We start from the raw sequence: 16847 nt of genomic DNA, 5'->3' as shown, positions 1-16847 counted from the left end.
ACTGTAATTCACCTTTTTAAAACGTATTTAGCCCTTGGAATTTAGCCCTTCATAAGAGGATTCAGTATGCTGAGCAAACCATGCTCGGCTCCTCCTCATGGATAACAGGAAGGCAAGAAATTATGAAAGGTGAGCAATATGAGTGTGACTTGCCTCATTTGGCAAGTTTATGGAGGCATCTCTCTTTCTGAGCCCATTAAATCAGAGCAGAGGTCACTGACCATCTCCCTCCAGGGACCGAGAGCACCCACCACCCTAATTCTCTCATTCACCACTTCACAGCACAGCAACCCATCTCGATCCCGCAGACTCCTGACCAGCTCACACCAGACCCAGGGTCACTTCCTCAGCTCACTCGCTTATACCAGGGACACCCAACTTCCAAGAGACTGCGATCTACTCACACAGTTAAAATCTGGCAGTGATCGACACCTTTTTGGTGGGTGGTTCAGGTCAAAATTGTTGGGCTTTTTTAAGGGAAGAACCTCCCATTGGGGGGGGGGGTTCAGGTCATAGTTCTTGAGCTTTATTTGGGAGGAACGTCCCATTTTTTAAGGGGTCCAGGTCAAAGCTGTTGAGCTTTTATTAGGGAAGTACATCCCGTTTTGGGGGGGGGGGGGCTCAGGTCAAAGTTCTTAAGCTTTAATTTTGGGGATTAGGTCAAGTAAATTATAAAAAGTCCCCACCAAGAGATGGCAAATGAGACAGTCAGCCTTGCTGCAAAAACTCCAACTTCCGCACTAGCAATCTAGAGGATGGGGTTGGATGGAGCAGCCAGCGATCTACCAAAACCTCCCGTGGATCGACCAGTAGATCACGATTGACCTGTTGGACATCCCTGGCTTATACGGTTCTAGCAAAGGCCCAGAACACTGACCTTCCTACTTCCCTCCTCCCATCATCCAGCCCAGCTCAAAAAGACCCTTGGGCTGCAGACGTCTCTCCCAAATGCCCCCTGCGAACTGGCATGGTGCTGAAGACTGCCTCCCCCTGCAGGCACAGACTGCCAGAGGCCTTGGAGGAGGTGCAGAGTTTGCACAGAGCAAGCCAACGTTTCCCTTTGTCTCCCCTGACCACCACTTACTTCCCAGTACTGTGCACAGAGGGTAGTAATGTGCTCTGCAATCTTAAACAGGGACCAGCATCCCCTGCAGCCCAGAAGATGGCACTAGCGATTGTGTGGGATCCCCAATCCCCAGACAGCCAAGCTGGCTCCCTGGGTGCCGGCCACATGCCCTTCACTTTCTGGCTAATGGAACTGAGGACTTACCTGGAGAGCCAAGGAGGATCTGTACCAGGTCATCATAGAGGATGAGTGTTGCAGGGCGCTCAGGGAGCAGATAGAGGCTGACGGAGGCATAGACTGCAAAGGGAAATTGTGGGAGGGAAGAGAGAAAAAAATAATCAGACTTACTCAAAGTCTTTCTGCGCCTAGCAGCAAGTTTCCTGATAACTTCACGATGTACCGTATTTTTCGCTCTATAGGATGAACCCGACCATAGGATGCACCTTGTTTAGAGGGGGAGAACAAGAAAAAAAAACCTCCCCCTCTCTGCTCAGCGCCCCTTCAGCGAAGCGGCAGGAGAAACAGAGCCCCTTCCATTTCTCCTCCTGCTTCGCTGAAGGGGCGCTGCGCAGCTCTCCCTCTCTGCTGAAGCCAGGAGAGTCTTGCTTTCCTGGCTTCAGCGAAAGCAACCCAAAGCCTTTGGAGCACCGCAGGACCTCACGCTGCGCTCCGGAGGCTTCAGGTTCCTTTCGCTGATGCCAGGAGAGTCTATCCCTGAAGCCTTGGGAGCGAGGGGGTCGGTGCGCACTGACCCGTCTCATTTTCCAGGCTTCAGCGAAAGCAACGCGAAGCCTCTGGAGTGCGGAGGGAGCGCTCCCTCTGCGCTTCAGAGGTTTCGCGTTACTATCGCTGAAGCCAAGGAGCCTGCATTCGCTCCATAAGACGTACACACATTTCCACTTAATTTTTGGAGGGGGGAAAGTGCGTCCTATAGAGCGAAAAATACGGTAGTCTGTCTATGGCTTGCACTAATCCTAGTTTCGAACTCAAACACTTGAGCTTCCAGGTGTACAACTGGCAAACCATAGTTTAGAACTGGTTTTCTTCTTTGGTTATCTGTCTGCTCAGTACTCCAGTCTCAAGGCAGAATAGCTTCCAAAGTACTAGTCATAGGTATTGTTTATTAATTTAAACATCACACCAAACCCGAGGGCTCATCTACACTTCCGCTTGCCGCATACCTAGAAAGCATGGGTTATTTTCTGCTTGTCCCGTGCTTGCAGACAAGAGTCCGAACGGTTTTGCCCTTGCTTTCCCCGGGAAAACCCACTCTTTAGTGATAAATCAGAGAAAACCCAATTGATATTTGCTCCAATTCAGCAGTAAAGATTGGGTTTCCCTGGGGGAAAGCAGGGGGCAAGGGCAAGTTTGGGTGAGCCCTTAGTTAGTTAAATCAGCATCCTGCCTTTCATGGTGATTTACTGTTAACACAAACCATTGTTTCCAAACCCATTCTAGAAAGTGGTCTCCAATTGTGATTTGCTAGCCAAACACAAACTATTCAGACATCACATCAAACTATTATTTAGCTTCATTAATCAAGGCTTGGTGTGATGTCTGAACTGAACCATTTTGCTTGTTTTCTCTTAAGAGCCACTCATTAGAGGAGTTTGCTTGCTCCCCCCCCCCCCGCTAATTTATTATTAGTACTGGTCCATCATAAAGAGGGGTGGGGAGTTTAATGGAGATACTAATGGTGGAGCGGGAATACTGATAGTATACGCAATGATTTCTGATTATCCTATCCCAAGATAGCAATTCCATCATGAGTCAGCGCAGCTGCAAAATCTGCTCATCTCCGGACCATAATTTAAAGATGGATTTGCAAACCCTGATTAAATCTAAACATGCTGTGAATAACCTCAGTGGAGATATAATGCTGCCCCACAAAAGAGAACTGAGAAATGGAAGGTGGAGAGGAAGAGGAGGAGGAGGAGGAGGGGGAAGGCATGTATAAGGCACCCCTCATCTCTTAACCATGGTTCTCTTCCTACCTAAATGCTCCTTTTATGTTTTCACAAGGAGAAGCTTTTCTTCCACGTTCCCCTTCTCCACTGGGGTCTTTTGGGGCTCTTATTCTTGGACCTCTGCTCTCCCCCCCCCCCCACTGTCTCTGAAGGACCTCATTAAGTCCCACGGCTTTTGGTACCATCAAGACCAGGGGTGGGGAAACCGTAGCTGGACTACAACTCCCATCATGTCTGCCCACAGGCCATGCTGTTGGGGCTGATGGGAGTCAGAGTACAACAAGAGCTGGGGGACCACAGGCTCCCTGCCTCTGACTTGTACACTGAGGAAACCCAGCACTTTCTTTCTAGACTAGAGCGGCCTCCCTCACCTCCAAACCTGCATCTCCAGCTGCTTATGCTATCCTAGCCAATCTTTCCACTTGAATACTTGGTCGTAATTTCGTATGCTCAAGACAAGACTTCTCATCTTTCCTCCTTGTACACTCTCCTTAGACACTGATGGCATCACCACTCACGTCGGTGGATAGATACAAATCCTCCTCTCTCTCTCTTTATTCAGTCTGTTGCCATGCCCTGCCTCTTCCTCCTTTACACTGGGGGAAATGTACAGTGGTACCTCGGGTTAAGTACTTAATTCGTTCTGGAGGTCCATTCTTAACCTGAAACTGTTCTTAATCTGAGGCACCACTTTAGCTAATGGGGCCTCCCGCTGACGCCGCGCGATTTCTGTTCTCATCCTGAAGCAAAGTTCTTAACCCAAGGCACTATTTCTGGGTTATCAGAGTCTGTAACCTGAAGCGTATGTAACCCGAGGTACCACTGTACCTGTCTCTCTCCATCCCGGTTCACCCCCTAGTCATCTCTCACCTGGCTACTCCATTTTCCTCTCTAGCCTTGCATTATCTTATCTTGGTCCCCCTTCACCTTTACAAAGTGTTCTGGGGCCAAAATAATTCACCCCTCTTGCTGCTCTGACCACATGGTAAAGGACCCCTGGACGGTTAAGTCCAGTCAAATGTGACTATGGGGTTGCAGTGATCATCTCGCTTTCAGGCCGAGGGAGCTGGTGTTTGTCCACAGACAGCTTTCCAGGTCATGTGGCCAAGCAAGACTAAACCGCAACGGGACACTGTGACGGAAACTGGAGCGCACGGAAACGCCGTTTACCTTCCCACCACAGCGGTACCTATTTATCTACTTGCACTGGCGTGCTTTTGAACTGCTAGGCTGGCAGGAGCTGGGACAGAGCAACAAGAGCTCACCACGTCACGGGGATTCAAACTGCTGACCTTCCGATCGGCAAGCCCAAGAGGCTCCGTGGTTTAGACCACAGCGCCACCACTGCCCCATCCCTGGGCACCATGTTATCCAAGCAATCTGCCTCTTCCCAGTGGCTGTCTGGAAGTGCAGCATCTCAACAGTTATAACTTGGGTGGGAAAGATTGGGGAAGGAGGGCCTGCGCCCCAGTAGAAAGTTTCTTGTAGATGGACAAAAAGATTTTTGCACAGGCATCCGTCATGGGGATTTGAACCCCCGACCTTCTGATCGGCAAGCCCAAGAGGCTCAGTGGTTTGGACCACAGCACCACCTGTGTCCCACATGACCACAAGGCATCCCACCTTATACCCCTACACTTGGCTGCCTTGCTGTTTCTGGCCCCAGTGCAGGCTCTTTATTCAAAACCCCCACCCCCCGTGGCTTTGCCCCCACATAAGAAGGCTGATCGCCGAAGAATAGATGCTTTTGGATTATGGTGCTGGAGGAGACTCTTGAGAGTCCCATGGACTGCAAAAAGATCAAACCTCTCCATTCTGAAGGAAATCAGCCCTGAGCGCTCACTGGAAGGACAGATCCTGAAGTTGAGGCTCCAATACTTTGGCCACCTCATGAGAAGAGAAGACTCCCTGGAAAAGACCTGATGTTGGGAAAGATGGAGGGCACAAGGAGAAGGGGACGACAGAGGACGAGATGGTTGGACAGTGTTCTCGAAGCTACCAGCATGAGTTTGACCAAACTGCGGGAGGCAGTGGAAGACAAGAGTGCCTGGCGTGCTCTGGTCCATGGGGTCACGAAGAGTCGGACACGACTAAACAACAACAACTTATCTCTTTGCTCTTACATTTCAATGCATCCCACCCTACCTGTGATCTTTGCTCATCCAGCTCCTGCTTATCTCCCTTTCTTCCTTGCTGCCCCTTATGTCTGGAAGAGCCTCCCAGAGCATGTCTGCAATGCCAGCTCCTCCTTCCTTCAAATCCTTTCTCAAAACCCACCTTTTCTAGATGCAATACTGTGCTGTAACTAATCATAACCGCATGTAATTGATATATAAACACATGCTCTTCCCATTCATTCTGTCTGGATTTCCCAGCCATTCCTCTGTGGTTTCCCCTGTGTTGAATTACAAGATTGTTAAGCCCTTTGGGCAGGAGAAAGTCCTCTTATCCTCTGGAAATTATTGCTAACAACCACTGAAGCTGTTAGATTGAACTGAATCTCGTTGCAAGCGAAGAGTAAATTTGCAAGTCCACATAGCAAAGCAGAGTAAAAACTTTTTAAGTCTACGTGGTTCATTCAGCCTTATAGCACGGCAATTTTAGAAAGCTTGATTTTTGTATTTTAAAAAATCACAGTTGCAGGAATAGGATCTGAACTAAAGTAAATATTATTATATTATTCACAGTTTTCATGGCTTTTATTGTGGGTCAAGTAGCAGTGATCAGGAAGGGAGAGATACGTTTACCAGCTCGGTAGAGCACAAGGGGATGCGGGTGGCGCTGGGGGTTAAACCACAGAGCCTAGGACTTTGCGATCAGAAGGTTGGCAGTTCGAATCCCCACAACGGGGTGAGCACCCGTTGCTCAGTCCCTGCTCCTGCCAACCTAGCAGTTTGAAAGAACATCAAAGTGCAAGTAGATAAATAGGTACCGCTCCAGCGGGAAGGTAAACGGCGTTTCCGTGCGCTGCTCTGGTTCGCCAGAAGCGGCTTAGTCATGCTGGCCACATGACCCGGAAGCTGTATGCTGGCTCCCTCGGCCAGTAAAGCGAGATGAGCGCCGCAACCCCAGAGTCGGCCACGACTGGACCTAATGGTCAGGGGTCCCTTTACCTTTACTAGAGCACAAGACTTACTCTCAGGGTTGTGGGTTCAAGACCCATGTTGGGTGAAAGTTTCCTGCACTGCAGGGGGTTGGACTAGATGACCCTCGTGGTCCCTTCCAACTCTACAATTCTATGACAAGTTTGATGGTGGACCTCGTGGAAACCGAGTTTCCTTGTTTTTTAAGATTCCTAGAAGGCAGGATTTCAACCTGTTCACCTTCAATAAATCTGTCAACCAGCTCTAACAAGTGTTTCCACAACTGCATCCTGGAGCAGCCAAGGCCTCCAGAGCCAAGACAAATGGCCGAAACCGAGGAAAACTTGGAGGGTGCTAGACAGATGGCTCTGTCAGGCACATCTGGCAAGGCTTGTCACAGCCCGCCCTCTCCCCTTCTCACCAAGGATGGCAGCTAGAGCATAATTTGAGCCCAGGCTCAGCCTTACAATCTGTTTCAATCTGAGAGTTCAACCCTAAAACATGAGAAGTAGAAATAACTCTGAAATAACTCCGATTTCCTCACTCTCCAGGGGAGACAGACCTAACTGGTCCCTAACATGGCTTCTTGGAACCCCAATGCATCCCAATTTACGACTCACGCACAATCTGAGACACAGGAGTTTGAAGAGCTTGCTGTCTCTTTTTCCAGGATAAGCTATCCCACTCCATACTCAACCCGCCTGGGTTTTTTGTTCCCTCCCACTTCAACCATCAGTCATTGCTCTGTGGTCACTGGATGCACAGTTGTCAACAGCCTGATTTGGAGTTTCCCGTACTTCTACCAATCCCACGAGGGTTTCCTATGAGCCCTGTTAATGCCTTCCTGTGGGGCGGAGCATGGATAGTACCATTTTGGATACATAAGGCACTGCATTCTGAGAGCAAGTTTGTTGTTAGCCTATATAAGATAGAGTGAGGAGGGAGTAGCTTGCATGGAAACTGGATCCAAGAAAGCTGGTCTGGTGCAAACAGTTTTGAAATGTTAAGGTGTGGGGATGCAGTTCAGAAGCAAAATGTATAGCAACAATAAAAAAAATAGATTTTTCTGGCATCATTATTTTACACTGTTCATTCTGGGCTGTAGAAAACTATTTTGAACTAAATTATAAAATGTTGATGAAGCAATAAACCAGACTCCGGGGGAAAATAACACTTATGGCTTGCTAATTATAATACCATGAGCCTCGTATTTCCTACATGTAAAATAAGTATGTGTATTCCCACCCTCCCCCACAGAACTCTGAAGGGTTGTTATAATAATAATAATATTATAATAATAATTTATTATTTATACCCCGCCCATCTGGCTGGGTTTCCCCAGCCACTCTGGGCGGCTCCCAACAGAATATTAAAAACACAATAAAACATCAAAAGTTAAAAACTTCCCTAAACAGGGCAGCCTTCAGATGTCTTCTAAAAGTCAGATGTTTATTTCCTTCACATCTGAAGGGAGGGTGTTCCACAGGGTGGGCGCCACTACCGAGAAGGCCCTCTGCCTGGTTCCCTGTAACTTGGCTTCTCGCAGTGAGGGAACCACCAGAAGGCCCTCGGAGCTGAACCTCAGTGTGCAGGCTGGACGATGGGTGGAGACACTCCTTCAGACATCTGTTTGTCTCAGGAGTGTGTCTCCAGGGGCAAAGTCAAACGGCTGGAGAACCACAGCTCTTGCTGTGGCTGTAGAGACCAGTAACTCATAACTGCCGCCTCCCATCTTGCTTGAGTTGCTGGAAGGAGGCATACAAGATACCCTCCAACCATCTTAGGGACTCCACTTCGGATTTGTGTAGGGTTTACTCCTCAGCCTTTTCTCCTGAAGGGTACATACATAAATATCTAGTTTTAAAGATGTTACAGGCCAATAAGAGGTTTGGCCTGTAAACTCATGAGTGGATGTTTACTTAAAGTTTCCAAATTTGATGGCAAGAAGGAATTTTCACAGGGCTGACTGGCTAGTGGTTTCCGAGAGGGCTGGGAGCTGCATTCCCCTTTGGCATGTGGCTTGAGCAATCTGAATTGCTTCCCTGAAATATTCCCTGAATCACGGTCGGCATCTCTGGCATGGTATGTTGATGAGCAACAGGAACTAGAACCCTGGGGAGAATGAAAAACGGTGGTCGGGAAAGAACATCAAATGAAAAAAAGAAAAAGGGAGGAGGAGGGAAGGCTCTGGTGTTCACTCGTGTAAGTGAACACCTGAATCTTCCTCCTCACTTTCTGCTTGGAGAATAAGCCTCTGCCAAGTGCCCCAAAACCTTAAATAAAAGAAAGAAAAGAAATCTCTGGGAGGTTGACCCTCTGGTTAAAAACTTGAAATATGATGAATAAACATGTTGTAATGCTGAATTGAAAAGAAAGAAAGATGTAAAGTGAATAAGTTAATTTTATAAAGAATATTGGTGTTGGAAAATGGTTAAAATGATATACACTGAAATTCAACTAGGGAGATATGAGGAAGTCATTTACAATGTTATTAAGTTTGATTTAAATATAGTGGAGATTTATGTTTGTTTGTTCAATTATTTTTTTTTGGAAAAACCAATAAAAAAATTTGGGGGGAAAAACTAAACTTGAAATATGCACCACAAAACCTTTGTGCAACAATGACACACTGGCTGCAGGGAGATTGCCATATCATGCTCATAGTAGGGCCAGCCAAAGGCATTTTGCTGCCTGTATCAAAGGATTGCTGCTATTCCAAATGCAGAAGCCAGCTGCACTAACACTAGAGTCTTACTCCAATGCGGGGGACAGGGCAGGATCCTGCACCACAACACCTAAGGGCAGCAGGCTAGCTTAGGAGATGTGGGGCAGGTCCCATATGGGACCCAAAGCTCTGACCTTACTCACCACTCCACCTGGCATTGCTTGTTACCTGTGCCAACATATGCCGCAGTGCAGCATCACCACAACATGTGTGCGAGTGCAATGTCTGCTGGGGCGCGTGGCCTTGGCTGGCTCCCCCTCTGTCTGCCCGCTCAGTCACAGCCATCCCCAACCATACTATAAGTGACGCATCAGGAGAAAGCAACCAGGTGAGGCAGCTCAGACCAGCCACAAGGATGCATCACTGCCACCCGAGTGGAAGCTCAGGAGAAGAGAAGAGTTTGGATTTGATATTCCGTTTTATCACTACCCGAAGGAGTCTCAAAGCGGCTAACATTCTCCTTTCCCTTCCTCCACCGCAACAAACACTGTGAGGTGAGTGAGGCTGAGAGACTTCAGAGAAGTGTGACTAGCCCAAGGTCACCCAGCAGCTGCATGTGGAGGAGTGGGGAAGCGAACCCGGTTCACCAGATTACGAGTCTACCGCTCTTAACCACTACACCACACTGGTTCAGGAGGATGGGAGTGGCCAGGAGACCAGCTTCTGCCACCCTCCAGCTTGCTCTGTCTAAAGACAGGACCTGCCTAAAGACAGGACAACAACTGTGAGCATGTATGTGACAGTCTAACACCAGTGATTAAGATTTAACATCTTGACATGATAGGTACTATTAGGCTCTCTCTAAACCTGGGTTGCCCCTGCCATTCTGGGCGGCTTCCAACATATATAAAAACATAAAGGTAAAGGACCCCTGACAGTTAAGACTAGTCGTGAACGACTCTGGGGTTGCGGCGCTCATCTCACTTTACTGGCTGAGGGAGCCGGCGTTTGTCCGCAGACAGCTTCTGGGTCATGTGGCCAGCATTACTAAGCCGCTTCTGGCGAACCAGAGGAGCGCAAGGAAACGCTGTTTAGCTTCCCACCCATTTATCTACTTGCACTTTGACGTGCTTTCGAACTGCTAGGTTGGCAGGAGCAGGGACCGAGGAACGGGAGCTCACCTCATCGCAGGGATTTGAACCGCCAACCTTCTGATCGGCAAGCCCAAGAGGCTCAGTGGTTTAGACCAGAGCGCCACCCGCGTCCCATATAAAAACATTAAACATTTTTTAAAAAGAAATCCCTATACAGGGCTGCCTTCAGATGTCTTCTAAAGATTGCAGTGTTACTTATCTCCTTGGCTCGGTGATCACCTAACTCCATACCCGCCAACATTTCTCCGAGGAAAATAGGGATGTCCTAAGGAAAAGCAGGACATTCCGGGATCAAATCAGAAACCAGGACGACTTCTGTAAATCCGGGACTGTCCCTGGAAAATAAGGCCGCTTGGAGGGACTGAGATATGTGAACTGGAAGCTAATCCAACCTGCTTCCGAAACACAGTGTGCATGCACTTTAATTCAAAATCCTGTTCTGGCCGTCTCCTGTGTCCAAATAGGTAAGTAAACACAAGACATCTATATTTTTATGCATGTGTGTGTTGGTTGCCTCCCATTTCCTGCCTACAGGCAGAAATTATTGATAGTGTTATACGCCAGCTGTGACTTTCGCTTCCAACCCCCAGGGTGGGTCAATGAGGTGACCTTATTTCCAGCGCCAGTTAGTCTTTGCCAGTGCACACTAAGGGTTCACACATAATATGTGCGCTTTGCTTCATTTGCAAGGGGGTGAGGGCTCTCCATCTTATTCTGCACACCCCAAATGGTTTAATTATTTCACTATAAATTATCTTCCCCCCCCCCGAAATAAGCTACCCCATAGCAGAAGTATGCTAGGAAGGCAGTGTTGTGTAGTGCTTAAACTGTTGGTCTGGGAGATCAGGGTTCAAATCCCCACTCAGTCATGAAGCTCAATGGGTGACCTTGGAGTCAAGTCACAGCCTCTTAACCTACCACACAGGGTCGTTGTAGGATGATTGGGGGTGTGTGAACCAAGTACATGGAGAAAAAAGTGATCTATACATGCAATCTAGGGACACGGGTGGCGCTGTGGGTTAAACCACAGAGCCTAGGACTTGCCAGAAGGTCGCCGATTCGAATCCCCGTGACGGGGTGAGCTCCCATTGTTCGGTCCCTGCTCCTGCCAACCTAGCAGTTCGAAAGCACGTCAAAGTGCAAGTAGATAAATAGGTACCACTCCAGCAGGAAGGTAAACAGCGTTTCCATGCGCTGCTCTGGTTCGCCAGAAGCGGCTTCGTCATGCTGGCCACATGACCCGGAAGCTGTACGCCGGCTCCCTCGGCCAATAAAGCGAGATGAGCGCCGCAACCCCAGAGTCATTCACGACTGGACCTAATGGTCAGGGGTCCCTTTACCTTTATACATGCAATAAATAAGCTCTTCTGCTGGCCTGCTTAAGAAAGCTGGAAGGGCCAGCCTGATGGAGATGTCAGTCGCCAACCTAGCATCCAGAGATCTCCACGTGGTCGCAACTGGACCCGCCCCAGTCACACAACATGCCTGGCAAATTTCCAGCACTGAGATTAACCTTTGGTTAGATCCAGCAGTGCTCTTGTATATGTTCTTGTGTACTGAACACACACTATGATATGAGATTCGTACATGCTGAGTGGAATCTAGCCATATGACACTGAGATGCTGGGTTCGTGCCATCATCCAAGTGAAATGAAAATATTGAGAAACACCACCATTCCACCGAGAAGGAGTGACCTCCTTCTACCTACCAAAGCAGCACATATTCCTTTATTCCTACAGAAGTTACATTGGTGAAAGCTGATAAAAGTTTGCATCCTTTGTGACCCCCCCACCCATGAACTGCCCATCATGCACTGACAGGGCCCCCCCCAAAAAAATCAGTGGTCTTCTAGCCACCCAGACTCTCTCCTAGCCATTGGACACCGCAACTCACGTGGCAGCTTGTTGACGCGCCAAGGAACAGAGTTTGTAACAAAACCACGCTTGGAGGCTGTGACGATGACCCAGGTGCCCAGGCGGTAGCTGATGGGGAGCATGCTGACACCCTCATGGTCGGTGGCGCCTGAAGCCAGAGATGTCTGGTTGCCATACACTTCCACGGCTGCCTGAGGCAGTGGGGACAGGTCGCCGTTCTCATACACCTGGACCTTGATGACCACCTCTGGAGGGAAGAGAGAGAATACAGAAAGGGTGTGTGAGGACAGCAAGCTCGCCCCCAATGTTTTCCCCAACTCAAAAGTAACTTGTATGGTTTCCCAGTGGCCTTTCCCCTCCTTAGTTGGCATTCGTGTTGCCAGTTCATTTGAACAACAAGGGCCATTCAGTTTCCTTTCCACCTCTAAGGCCTCCATGACCTTCCTGTAGCCACCCTATTTGGTCCATTGTCCTTAAGATGTATTGTCTCCTCAGCCCTCTTCCTATTTGGCTACCCAGCGTATCATCTTTCGCTCATTTCTGCTCCCAACACAGAACCCCTCCCGCTGTTCCTTTGCGTGTGAGGATTTCCTCTCCGGCAATCCAACTCCTCGCTTCCCTCACTGCAGCTGCCCCAGTTTCAACACTCTGTGTCTGGCATGCGCTCTTTGCTAGCCTGTGAATGCACAGGAACATCACAACCACTCAGGTAATGGTTTGTGTATATGTGAGTCACACAAGTGAAAAGCAATGTTGTGGGCATCAGGATTCCACACATCTAGTTGCCAATGGCAACTGTCTCTCCTCCTCCTCCTCCTCTGGTAACTCCCCTCCTTGATGCCCGCACAGAATCTTCTCCCCTGAGTTATCTGCAAATTGAGGAAGGCTTAGGAGAGGGCTGTGGTCTTTATTTTTTCCTAGATTTGAAGAATGGAAAAACCAGCAGGGTATCCTGTGGAACCAACTCCTAAGGGCCAAGATCCCTTCATGTTATGAGGCTGCCCCACCGAAGTTGATGGGCATTGCCATTCAAATGTTGTGTGCACATCACATCTTGTGCACCCCAATATTTTATTTTATTCAAGTTGCCACCCCTGACTCTCTCACACTGCTCAGGAACAAATAAGACCTCAGTTCTCCCCCAAGTCCTCTGTGTGACCACAATTCAAAGCAGGCTGGTAAATCATAGAATCATAAAGTTGGAAGGGACCCTGAGGGCAATCTAGTTCAGCCCCCTGCAATGCAGGAATTCTAGTTTGAAATCTAGTTGAAATATGTAGAATTCCTTATGCAAGTTATATTCCCATAGCAGAATGATGCAACTCAAAAGACCAAAAAAGGGGGGGGGGGAATAACAGGCAGACATTAACATGCATTCTTATAGCCATCTGTTTATCCCAAATAAATGAAAGATCACTCCACAGTGATGGGAAACGTACTTTAGACACAGAAGAACAGTGAAAGTGGAGTAGTGCTAGCAAGAAGGGGAAGTAAAAATGGGATACCTCACTGAGCCGTTCAAGAATACTAAACCCCAGCAAAAGGTTTGTCTCACTGTATTTCCCGCTGTGCAATTCCCTGCAGCTCAAGCGGAGCTGGCTCCCATCACCCCAGTCCATTCCAACAATGTGCAAACTTGAGGATTGGTCACACATGGCAAAGATCTCCTCTGCTGGCTGGCTGCCTGACATATTCTCCTCACCCTGCGTGCAAACAGAAGGAGACCTCCGGACAGAGGGGCTGATTCAACTCCACTTGGCTTTGGATGTAAGCTCCCTGGTGACCAGGAAGCTCCAACTGGAGGGAGGCCATGGCTGCTTCCTCTCTCCATCAACGGGCTGCCTGAAAGAAGGGCTGGGGGTACGATTCCACGCAAAATCAAGGTGGAGCTGGGGTCAGTCATTGCTCACAAAGTGCATTCAGAGAGTAGCTGCTTGCAGGGGAAGAGGAAGCAGAGCTAGCACCCCTCAATTTGCACAGCTAGAATAACATTTGAAATACGGAGCGCGACTCCTTTGCACTTCCTGTTACCGTGTGATTTGGAAAAATCAAAGGCCATTGTGTAAAAAGACCCCACCAAAACAAAGCTATTTTTGACTTAAAACATTTTGAGCTACAAGATACCACCCTTGGGGAAAAACCAACTTATTGGACAGGGCACAGATGTACAGGCCTCTGGTCCGGAGGACTAGAACACAGGGCAGATCAGGGGACAGACTCAAGCAGCTGCACTCCCAGTAGTTTTTGGCAATGTAAAATCAGACTAATCACCTAAGACAAATGGTAAAAAAACCCCACAACCCCACAGCCCCTTCACCTACAAACAAAACACACAGCAGCTCTCCTTTCCCCTTACTGTTCTGGCATCTGACCTGAAAACAGGCTGGCTGGGAGGAGGAATGTTGTTTGGTTTTCTTTTGTGATCAGTGAGCAACCCAACTTTCAAAAGGAGACAAAGGGCTCTGGAGGCCCAAATCCCCCAGTGTGAGCGGCAACAGAAGTTCTGTAAAATATTCCCCTTTTAGGCACCTCAGCTGCTCACTGCTATGTAGAAGACACAAAGGAATGGAACGGAGTAGGTTGAGGTGCCTAAAGGAAAGGCTGTAAAAGCCAAAGTCCATTCTGCTGCTGTCCGCACTGGGAGTGCCAGTGTGAAGGGAGGGTGCAATAGACAGGAATAATAATAAATGTAATAGTAATAATAATAACAACTTATATGCTGCCCATTTGACTAGGTTGCCCCAACCACTCTGGGCGGCTTCCAACAAATTAAATCACAGTAAGACATCAAACATTAAAAACTTCCCTCTGTGGGGCTGCCTTCAGATGTCAGATACAGTGGTACCTCGGATTAAGAACTTAATTCGTTCTGGAGGTCCGTTCTTAACCTGAAACCGTTCTTAACCTGAGGTACCACTTTAGCTAATGGGGCCTCCCGCTGCCGCTGAGCGATTTCTGTTCTCATCCTGAAGGAAAGTTCTTAACCCGAGGTACTATTTCTGAGTTAGCGGAGTCTGTAACCCCAAGTGTTTGTAACCCGAGGTACCACTGTAGTTGTTTATTTCCTTGACATCAGACGGGTGCTGCTACCAAGAAGGCCCTCTGCGTAGCCCATGTTTATGGAAATGGAGCCCCTGGAAAACTCCAAACATGAATTCTGTTTAAAACTGACCAGCCATGGTTCATACAGCAGCCTGTAGCAAGTTGCCTGCCATGCATCTCTGAGAAAAAGCTGTGGGGTTTGTTTTTTTACCCATAGTACAGACACTGGGGTCCCATGCCACCCCCCAACTAAAAAAACACCATGATTATTTCCTGCCGTCCAAAGGCCTGTGCCCTCAGCAGTCAAACCAACCTCCCCCTTTTTGGATTGCGGTCCTGTCACCGTGGCAACGGCCTCATTTGTCCTACAAAGTACCCCCTCCCTCCAAGCTCCACTGAGGCCTAGAAAGCAAAGTGATGTGAATAACCTCCTTCCCATCACTGGAGTTTGTTGCCATGGGGACCATTGCACAGAGCAAGGCCTAGGCCCGCATCCTTCAGCAGGCCCATGGGTTACCATGGCGCTGGTGCCAGAACAGTGCCCCCTCCCAACAAATGCTCGGCTTGCCCTTTCACACACTTTTAACCATCTTGTTGTGCTCCAAACCAGGGTAGCGCTGATGGTGGCAAAAGGACACAATTCCACCATGCTCCCTCGCTGTGCTTTTATTGCACACAGACGAGCGAAAAGGTTCTCTCTTTACAATGCACAATACTGACACCTCAAGGCTTTCTAATTAAGTGAATGCATATAGATACATGAATAAAAAAGAACATTTGGGAGTCAAAGCCTCTCTCCGCTGTCCTCTTAAATTATACAAAAACCCTTCCTATAGTCCTAGATAGAATCTATTTTCAATGCTGGGGTGGTTGGGCACTGGGATATGCGTAACTCACAAACCACTGCTTCAACTAAGGCAGAGAGAAATGGTTTTTTCCTCTGGACATGTGTAAAATTAATGACAGGACTGGGCATGTATCATACAAAATAATAATGTCTCTGAGCATGCACAGAATTGTTTCTCTGACCACTAAAAAGGCCTATCCAGGCTTCTTCTTCTTCTTAACTTTCATATGAGGGTTTGTTTGTTTGTTTATGGCAGAGCTTTCAGGTATGGCTTCCAGGCAGGTTTGAGTTCCTGGATCTCTCTCACTAGAAATTAACCACGGGGGACAAGCCCTGGTCCGTGCACGCAGAATGCTGCATACTGAAGATGAGGGACTAGGATTATATCCACATTATGTTGCTAACGGGTTGCTGCATCTTCTGTGTGTCTTTGTGCACCTTCATCCACACATGAGCACTTTCAGTTTAATGCCTCCAATATCTACCTTGACATTTCCCAACCACACCGAGAAAGTGCTTCGTGGGATATATTTGTGCGGTCGCTGCCTCCCTTCAGTTAGTCCTTCATTACCCTCCTTGAATTCCAGAAACCTGAGGTCTGTTATGGGCATTTGTTTACCTGTGTGCACATGCTTTTTAAAAATTTTATTGTATTTTTTTAAACACAAGTTTTTCAATATACCAGAGCAATTGTTTTGTTTTTTTTAGAAAAAGGTGTAAGCTCCAAGCCAGTGAAGGATTTGGAGACGCTTGCATGAAAGAATGCCACTTCTGTTCCTTTTCCCTGCAAGAGCAAATTTTATTTTTAATTTCAATACTATTGTTCTATACAAGTTTCTTTAAAAAAAAAACCCACACACACACTAGAGCAACAACCACAATTGGTTCAACAACTATGGCCATTCCTAGACCAGGAAAGCCTTGCCAAAGTAGTTCATGCATTGGTTAATTCAAGACTGGATTACTGCAATGTGCTCTATGTGGGGCTTCCCTCACACTTGACCCAGAAGCTGCAGTTAGTGTGTAACACGACTGCTGACAGGAGTGAGGCCTTGTCAGCATATAATACCTGTGCTCAGAGAGCTGTACTGGTTGCCGATTTGCTACTGGGCCAGGTTCAAGGTGTTATGGTTGGCATTTAAAGCCCT

At 48.0% G+C, this 16847-nt stretch overlaps 1 protein-coding gene across 2 annotated transcripts in view; it reads right to left on the bottom strand.

The window, feature by feature from the left end:
• Nucleotides 1–16847, bottom strand: part of FAM171A2 (family with sequence similarity 171 member A2) — a 39247-nt gene that overhangs the window by 10062 nt on the left and 12338 nt on the right. For both annotated transcript variants that reach the window (XM_053360490.1, XM_053360489.1), the window contains exons 2-3: nt 11830–12057; nt 1271–1363 (exon numbers count right to left, since the gene is read on the bottom strand). In XM_053360490.1, coding sequence (XP_053216465.1) covers nt 1271–1363; nt 11830–12057 — 321 coding nt within the window. The remainder of the gene's footprint in view (nt 1–1270; nt 1364–11829; nt 12058–16847) is intronic.

This window comes from Podarcis raffonei, chromosome 13, assembly GCF_027172205.1.
Source record: "Podarcis raffonei isolate rPodRaf1 chromosome 13, rPodRaf1.pri, whole genome shotgun sequence".
NCBI lineage: Eukaryota > Metazoa > Chordata > Lepidosauria > Squamata > Lacertidae > Podarcis > Podarcis raffonei.
This window is presented reverse-complemented; position numbering and strand designations above follow the sequence as displayed.